The 9154-nt window shown below is 34.7% G+C and overlaps 1 protein-coding gene across 2 annotated transcripts; it reads right to left on the bottom strand.

The window, feature by feature from the left end:
* Positions 1–94: 94 nt before the first annotated feature.
* On the bottom strand, positions 95–5453 carry LOC126380393 (mitochondrial pyruvate carrier 2-like). 2 transcript variants are annotated; one of them, XM_050029786.1, is made up of 3 exons: positions 5194–5453; positions 5078–5118; positions 95–918 (listed from the first exon to the last, which is right to left on the bottom strand). In XM_050029786.1, exons 1-3 carry the CDS (start codon positions 5279–5281, stop codon positions 691–693), a joined length of 357 nt encoding a protein of 118 aa, XP_049885743.1. In that variant the 5' UTR covers positions 5282–5453; the 3' UTR covers positions 95–690. The 2 variants fall into 2 exon arrangements, with proteins under 2 accessions (XP_049885743.1, XP_049885742.1); XM_050029785.1 differs by lacking the exon at positions 95–918 and adding an exon at positions 2869–4501 and having other exon boundaries at positions 5194–5451.
* Positions 5454–9154: the final 3701 nt, after the last annotated feature.

Here is a 9154-nt window from a genome sequence, read left to right as displayed (position 1 = left end):
AAATAATGCGATTTCTTCAAGTCGGGTTAGTTCTAGGTAGGTTGGCAATCGCATATAGGTATACGTTAGTGAGGCTGCAATAAAACAAGAAAACTTGAAATACAGGGTTTATATTACGTGTACAAATAACAACAACATGCAAATAACAAAGTGAAATACCTAAGTAATAAAGCTATCAAGTACTTATTTTTGATTTATGTATTCGATTTATAATGGCACAAAGTATATTGGAGAACCGACTTGTACTAGGTTTGACTTCAACTAATGGTATTTATTTATGGTACCTAGGTAGGCAAGGCATATCCAACCAAATCTACCGACGACCAAAATTCTTTTCATATAATAACTATCTCAAATATTTGATTGAATACTAATGTAACTAGGTATTTATTAAATCCTATTTCTATAAAGTTGTAATGAAGTAGGTAGGTACAATACTGAATAAGAAGATTGGCTGGCAGTTAGGGGGTTAAGTACATTGGTTAAAATGGAGGTAGTTAGCACAATACAAGGACGATCGATTGTTAATTTATAACTACATACAATAATTTGGTATCACTTGGCAAGTTTAAGTAGGTAAATATTTTCAATGTGTTATACGTATATAAGTCATTAAAATACTACACAGCAGCACATAGGTGTCAATATTACACTTATTTTCTGAGCTGAGCTGTAGTGTTAAACACCTATTTAAGCAATTCGTTTAATTTTATTCTGGAAAGAATAGGCCCTGTAGCACTGTACAGCGTTGGCCATACCGAGGAGGAAGTTGCATAAGGCCAAGGAGTAGTTTATCGGTGTAATAACGAGGCAGTAGCGTGTCCAGATAAGACCAGTTGCTGCTAAGGTAGCCGACTGGGTGGTAGACACCTTTTCCAGCGGTCGCCGGTAATCGTCGAGGGAAGCCATTACTAAAGCCTGAAAAAATGCCATAAAGTTGTGCATGAATTCAAATTAAAAACAAATTATCTTATTCCTACTTAACGCCAGCATTTATGGAACGAAACTATTACATTTTCATATTAGTTAACTTAATTTATAATCCTTCCAGGAACCTTTTTTAAATATCGACCTCCCTTGCAACTATATATCTCTATCTCCTTACAGGGTGGTTCCTCGAACACCGGAAGTCAATATCATTACCCCGAAAACGCAAAAATATCCTGGAATCTTTTTGCAAATATCCAGTTAGAATATTATTTATTTATTATTTATTAAGTACACTAGCAGCATAAGCTGATGCGTGTACGTCACTGCACTTGGGTTTTTGTTTTTTTATAATGTTCGTCAAGTCTTATTCTTAAATGAGTTCACTGATCACTGGGAAGAAAGTGTTTTCTGGGATTGCTTGCCCATGGAGGCTTGTACAGTTTCAGTGAGTGCCCTCTTAAATTTGTGTTTTTGTTGAATTTAAATAGTTCCTTTAATTGTTTAACGTTGTAGTGCCCTTGTAGTATTTTATAAACTTCTATAAGATCACCTCTTTGTCTTCGTTCTTTTAGAGTGGTTAAATTTAATTCAAGCAGACGTTCCTCATAAGGTCTATTTCGGAGTGACGTCACCATCTTTGTAGCTTTTCTTTGAACTTTTTCTAACATCTCTATGTCCTTTTTAAAATATGGGTTCCATATTTGGAAGCCATACTCGAGCTGTGGGCGGACGTATGTCTTGTAAAGCTTGATAAACAATTCCTTAGTAACAACATAAAAGGCCTTCCTAATTATGTACAACATAGAGTGCGCTTTTTTGGTTATATAACTAAGATGAGCTTCCCACTTAACACGTTAACAGTCCCCATACAAGCGTTTCAAAACATGCCATATGTCCAAATGAGATATTATATTTTTTGGCTTTCGTTTGTTATTCAATGTGACATGTTTTTGACTTTTTCTATTTATAAGGTCTTTGGCTACAAGTCCTTTATGAAAATATCAACAAATTTTACGAGTCCGTGATTTGACAGCCCATAAAGCTGCACTGGTCTCGTGTACCTCATAGGGTACACGAACTCGGCGGAACCGCTCCCCGTGTGCCACATACGGTACACCGGACTGTTAACGTGTTAAGATTGTTACTGACTATTAGACCTAGATCTTGTTGCTTATCAACAGCTTGGAGCTGCACAGAGTTAATAGTGTACGGTAGGCAAGGGTTATTCTTTCCAATATGCAGGACTATGTCTGTCGCAAACTTACGTAGATTCGTTATAACTGGATATTTGCCAAGACAAGATTCTAGGATATTATTGCGTTCACGGGACTGATATTAACCACCGGTGTTCGGAGATTAATAATAATAAAATTCTTTATTAATCAAACAATGTACAATTTAAACTGTTAACAGCGAGCTCTGCACTAGGGTCACCCTGTATCGTAGTGGCTCGATGAAAATTCACCCTACAATTTAAATCATTGCGCTACGAGTGCAATAGCAAGGTCATTTGAAGGGTAAGACATTTAAATTCCACTGCTCCACATGTAGTTTCCTTATCTGTAAGTACCTACTTACATAGTAAAGTTGGCTTATTATCAGTCTGGCAGACGGAATACATCAGATTTATCTCCAGTGATAGGCACTCACATTTGCCAATGATAAATATATATACGTATATATACTATTTAAAAAGGTTAACATCTTACATATTATTACTTGCACTTGCTTCTTTTAAGGGTAACCCAATAGTGTGTATGGATCGAACAACATGCAATATGATCGAATAATTTCCCGTTTCGTATTTAACCATCACCAGGTCGCAGCTTCATCATGCTTTGTAAAATAACAAAATATAATGATCAAACAATAAACAAATAAACGTATCACAATTTCAGAATATAACAGAGACCAAAGGTTAAGAAATAAGAGAGAATATGAAAACAAATGTATATTTCCCATCAGTAAAAGGTTATTACAAAAATAGAAGACATTTTACATGAACATTGATTTAATGTGATGTCAATAAATACATTATAATCCTAAAACAGTAATATAATAGTTCCTAGTGTGGTCACGAAAATTGCCAAATTAACAGAGAATGTGCTTCTAAGCAGTGCTGTTGAATCACCATGTTTTAAGTTTACAGAGATGAACTTGAGAGTCACAATTTAATTCGCATACCAGATTCTAAGCTCCTGCACATAATCTACTAATTTACCAAACTATATGACCAAAAACATTATAAAAATAAAATATTTAGTTACCTATTTAAAACATTTTCATAAGGTGCTAATTCCTGTAGACACCATATAATTTTATTTTAAGTTATGCTTGTTTTCGTTATCCGCCGAAAAAGAAAGGGATGGGTAATCGACAGGCATAAAATTTATGGAACAACCGTAAATTTTAGGCAAAAATTTAAAAAAGAATAACCCGACGTAATTAAGTTGACAGCACACGTGCAAATCGGCGAAAAGCATATTTTATTCGCCCAGATTATTCATTCATTTTAAAATTATACAATAATCCGTCCCTTTCCTTTTCGGTGGATAAGAAAATGACGGGTATAACTTAAAATAAACTTAGGACGGCCTGCAGGAATAGGGGCCAATGAATCGAAAAATAGATTGGTGGTTAATCTGGCATGATTTTGTAAATCACCCATTGGGCTATTATGATAAATAACATTATCACAGACACAATACCTTTATGGTTTGTAAATACAGTTAAGTGTGTGCTCTATAATTTGCAGACTTTAGGTATGATGTAAATTATGGAGCACAAACATCTCATTATAATTAATATTTTGAAATGAAGTATGTATTATGTTACAACCATGTTGTACCAAACTATCCACTTTACTGGAAAAAGGGAAATAACAAATAATTATTCCTATTATAATATGTGCCTTTTAAAAGCGGGAGACAAATTCTTTACTTAAAAAAACAAAGTGTAATTTTATTACACTTAATGATTGCAGCTTCACCTTATTTAATATACAGAAAATCTTGCGAGATTCAGGTATGCTTTTTAAACCCTGATATATGAATCTATTATCTATTAACCCTTATTTGAGCGAATTAACTAGCAATTCAATACATATTTCAATAAATAATCCTCTCTCTACATAACAGCAAGTACAGTTGATGGGTGGCCCATCATTGGATATGCACTTGATGTCAAATGTGTAAGTTACTAAAATCCCAGACTAGTAAATCAAATGACCTACTTCAGATATATAGCTCAAGTCCACCATGCTTTCTGTCTGAACTTTAGCTCCATAGCCCTATGGTTCAATTTATTTCTTTATGCTAGTTTCAAGAGCCTGAGCAGCAGGTGCAGCTTTTGCAGCTTTTTGTTCCAGACTGTATTTATAAGCTCTGCTTAATTGGTAAAGACTTGTACAGGCTACAAAGACATTCACAGAGAATAAACTATAGTTTTTTGGTATAATGACGAGGGAGTAGCGTGACCAGATCAGTCCAGTTGCGGCAAGGGAGGCACTCTGGCTTATGGAGAGTTTCTCAACAGGTCGTGTCAAATCACCCAACCCAGCTATCACCAAGCCCTGGAAGGGTTAACATGATGAATTCACAAAACATTAAATAATGAATTGAAGTAGATTTTTGATACTACATTATTTCTCATTATTATTTAAAATTCACTTGTATCAAAGCATAGCATCAAAAATCTATTGTTAATGGATATAATTGTTAGAAAAATAGCTGCATTCAGTGAACCATATGTCACCATGAATGTGATATAATGATGATGATTTCGTTCCTCTAGTTCTTTTTTATATCCATCATGAAATGCAAAAAATCTTGTACATTACACTGGTAATGACTGAACAAATAATATATGCTGATAGCATCTGATAAATGTAGCAACCATGTCATGTAAATAGTGAGTTTACAACATCTTAGAGGTAGATTGTTTAAGGGGGAATACATCTTTGTATAACATCCAAATAAACAAATTAAAATCTCTTCACTTGCTAGTTAGTAGACCTAAATAAATGATTTTTCGTATAATAGAATTGCTAATTATGAACTTGACAGCGCGTTGTTACGTCTGTTATCAGTGTGCCCTCATACAAGGTTCGTCAATAATAGCATGACCTTCACATATCCGCATTACTTACCCATTTGAACGCAGGAGCCCAGAAGAAAATCGTTTTTGGACCTAAAAAAGAGCCGTTCTTTATTACAGAATATATTTGTAATGTAAAAGAGATATTATTACGTACTATCTACTTACCAGCTGGGTGTTCCCAAAGAGGGCGCAATTTATTCGGGACAAACTTATCCGCAACGCTGACGACTCCCTTGTATATTCTAGTTGCCATTGTGATGTGAGTTAATTTAGTTTTAGTTTAGGAATAGGAAAGGGTTTGAAACTAATGTAAAATTAAAGGGAAGGAAACTTTACATGACCAAACAGATCGTTCGTTTGATCGACCGAGTGTCGAGTCGAGTCGAGTGTCGCGAGTCGTGCTCGTCACAGACTAGTAAGAGCAGTGTTGCCAACTTTATTTTTACCAGCCCACCAAATGTGGCCGTGCAAACCACCAGAAACCACTAAAACTGAGCGGTCTCTCAAACCACCAGAATTTCACTAAATAACCCAAAGCCGAATCAGTGCAATCAGATCGTGGGATGTTTTTTCCCCCTCTTTAGCGCCGTGTCGTAGGTAAAGACGTGCCAGAGACAGGGTAAATTATTCAATTATTATTAATAATGATTCCTTAATAATATACCACATAATTTGCGCTTAGCATCTGGACCACCTGTCTCGAACTGTAATCAGTTCTCGAATTTAAATAATCAAATTCATAATAATATTAAAATGCATCATATCGATTTTATTTTTACTCGAGTGAGTAATCGATTTGTAGGTTATATATGTCATAATAACACTGGCCAGAAAAAAGTTGATGCTTTTTGGCGGGCTGTCATTACGAAAAAACTAAAATAATTTTCAGAGAACAAAAGAAGGTGCATTAGAACAGAGAACAGAAATCAGTGAACATTCAGATTATTCAGAAACAGATCAGAGCAGAAATAACAGTGTATTTTCAGATATAACAATCAACAACAGTTTTATCAGACTTCCTGTCGATGCGCAGGAAGAATATTCAGTTAAGTCTTATCATCATCATCAGCCGTACGACGCCCACTGCTGGGCATAGGTCTCCCCCAAGTTAAGTCTAATAATACTTATATATTTTCCTAATTACTTAGATATCAGTTATGCTATAGGTACTTGTATTATTTGGTATAAATCGACAAAGGAACAAATGAAATTGCATTAAGAGGAGAGAACAGAAATCAAAGAATATTCAGATTATTCAGAAACAGATTAGAGAAGAAACAGTGTGTTTTCAGGTATAACAATCAACAACAGTTTTATCAGACTTCCTGTCGATGTGCAGGAAGAATATTCAGTTAAGTCTTATAATACTTACATATTTTCCTAATTACTTAGATATCAGTTATGCTATATTTGTATTATCCGATACAAATCGATAAAGAGAACAACAGACAGTAAACAGTAAAACGGATAGTAAAACAAACAGTAAAACATTGCAGTAGGTAATATCGTTGTGGTGATTTATCAGGTAATCAGATGAATTTATCAAGGCATTCAGGTGGACAGGGATGGCTGTAAGGGGCGGTTGGAGGCCATTCGCGGGGTTTCACCCCATATTCAAACATCGTGTGCTTTTTACCCTATATTCAGACGGCTATGGGCACGTTGTCCATTTGTGGGTATTTTGCCCCATAGGTATTCATATAACTATGAAACATTCTAATCACATATTCTAACATCGTTGGTTTTTTACCCTATATTTAGACAGCTATGGGCACGTTGCCCATTTGTGGGTATTTTGCCCCATAGGTATTTCATATAACTATGACACATTTCAGTTTTGGAATGTGATTCAGAATTCAGATAATTCGTGACCTTACATGATTATGTATGGTTCACGACATGGTGGAGATGCTGGGATATCTTGAACATGTAATTTAGTGTTATGATACTCAGTACGAAATCAGTAGATACAGAATAGTTGACATCAAATCAGATGGACCTAATTAGATGGACCAATTCAGTTGTTAAATCAATTGACTCAAATCAGATGGGCCAATAATGTTGACTTAAATCAGATGGGCCAATAACAGTTGTTAAATCAGTTGACTCAAATCAGATGGGCCAATAATAAGTAGTTAAATGAGAGGGACCAAATCAGTTGTCAAAGCAGATTGACCAGATTATTTGCGAATCAGATCAACCAAATCAGTTGATAAATCAGAAGGACGAAGCCAGTTGTTAATGTTATCGACATCAAATCGGATAGACCATGTAACTGTAGACCATAACAGTTATGAACATCAAATTGGATTGACCATGTTAGTTATCAACATTAAATCAGATCGACTATACCAGTTATCAACATTAAATCAGATTGAGTATACCAGTTATCAACATTAAATCAGATTGACTATACCAGTTATCAACATTAAATCAGATTGAGTATACCAGTTATCAACATTAAATCAGATTGACTATACCAGTTATCAACAAATCAGAAATCAGATCAGTTGAATTGAGTTGTTAAGTTTGTTGTAAGTCAGTTCATTTAAGAGTTTCGAAAAGTATTAATTCATTGATTTTATGTTTTTGGGGTACAAATTTTATTATGTTTTACTTCAATTTATATTGCAAAAATTCAGTGTAAACATATTCGAAATAGTCAGTAAGTATTGTTATTAGAATGAATACCAACCATTTGCTAAAAGTTAAGACCAAGTTTTCAAATAAATATCGTATATTAACCAATTCATATGCAACAGTTATAGAACATAAATCAACAATCGTGCTATCAGTGGCGCAGAAGCAATCCAGGCGTCATTATCCACAGCTAGTGGATGCCTTCCAGGTTATTATTCAGTACAATTAAGAGTTCTTCCTTGTTGACGAGCTTCGGGAGTTGGAGAACATTAATCAAGAGTTCAAAGAGGTAAACTATACGCTGACGCATATCAGGGAGCTGTCGATGATATCAGCAGCCTCGACCTCTTCAGTCGCAGATCAGGATATTCAGGTGAGAGCCTAATTGCCCTCTATTAAGCTGTACCTCCAGTAGCAACAAATTGGAATAGCTCAAATTTTTAGTCCTTTTTCAGTCGTTATTTGTCAGCACAAACCAAACATGCTAACATCATCTGGAGAAAGTTGTGATATTAGATATATTAAGTTGTTATATTACTGATACTTTTCAGTTATCCAGAATAGACGTATCTGCTTACGTTTATTGAAAACATCAGCAAAATTTTGATTCAGTGCGTTGTTTCATAATCAACAACAGCTTCAGCTAAATTAACAGGACATAGCAATGAAACAGAGTTTGAGTCTAAGTCAACAAACTGCTTATCAAGCTGTTCAGAACATAGTGCAGCAAATTGAACAGTCTACTCAAAATCTACAGTAGGGTTTAGAATGCTGAACTTAATCATAACACATGTGTATTTCATAATTCTTGCGTCGGGGCAGTGTCTCGAACTGTAATCAGTTCTCGAATTTAAATAATCAAATTCATAATAATATTAAAATGCATCATATCGATTTTATTTTTACTCGAGTGAGTAATCGATTTGTAGGTTATATATGTCATAATAACACTGGCCAGAAAAAAGTTGATGCTTTTTGGCGGGCTGTCATTACGAAAAAACTAAAATAATTTTCAGAGAACAAAAGAAGGTGCATTAGAACAGAGAACAGAAATCAGTGAACATTCAGATTATTCAGAAACAGATCAGAGCAGAAATAACAGTGTATTTTCAGATATAACAATCAACAACAGTTTTATCAGACTTCCTGTCGATGCGCAGGAAGAATATTCAGTTAAGTCTTATCATCATCATCAGCCGTACGACGCCCACTGCTGGGCATAGGTCTCCCCCAAGTTAAGTCTAATAATACTTATATATTTTCCTAATTACTTAGATATCAGTTATGCTATAGGTACTTGTATTATTTGGTATAAATCGACAAAGGAACAAATGAAATTGCATTAAGAGGAGAGAACAGAAATCAAAGAATATTCAGATTATTCAGAAACAGATTAGAGAAGAAACAGTGTGTTTTCAGGTATAACAATCAACAACAGTTTTATCAGACTTCCTGTCGATGTGCAGGAAGAATATTCAGTTAAGTC

Source organism: Pectinophora gossypiella, chromosome Z (genome assembly GCF_024362695.1).
Source record: "Pectinophora gossypiella chromosome Z, ilPecGoss1.1, whole genome shotgun sequence".
NCBI classification, from domain to species: Eukaryota; Metazoa; Arthropoda; class Insecta; order Lepidoptera; family Gelechiidae; genus Pectinophora; species Pectinophora gossypiella.
The sequence above is the reverse complement of the archived record's forward strand: the minus strand, read 5'-3'. Positions and strand labels throughout refer to the sequence as shown.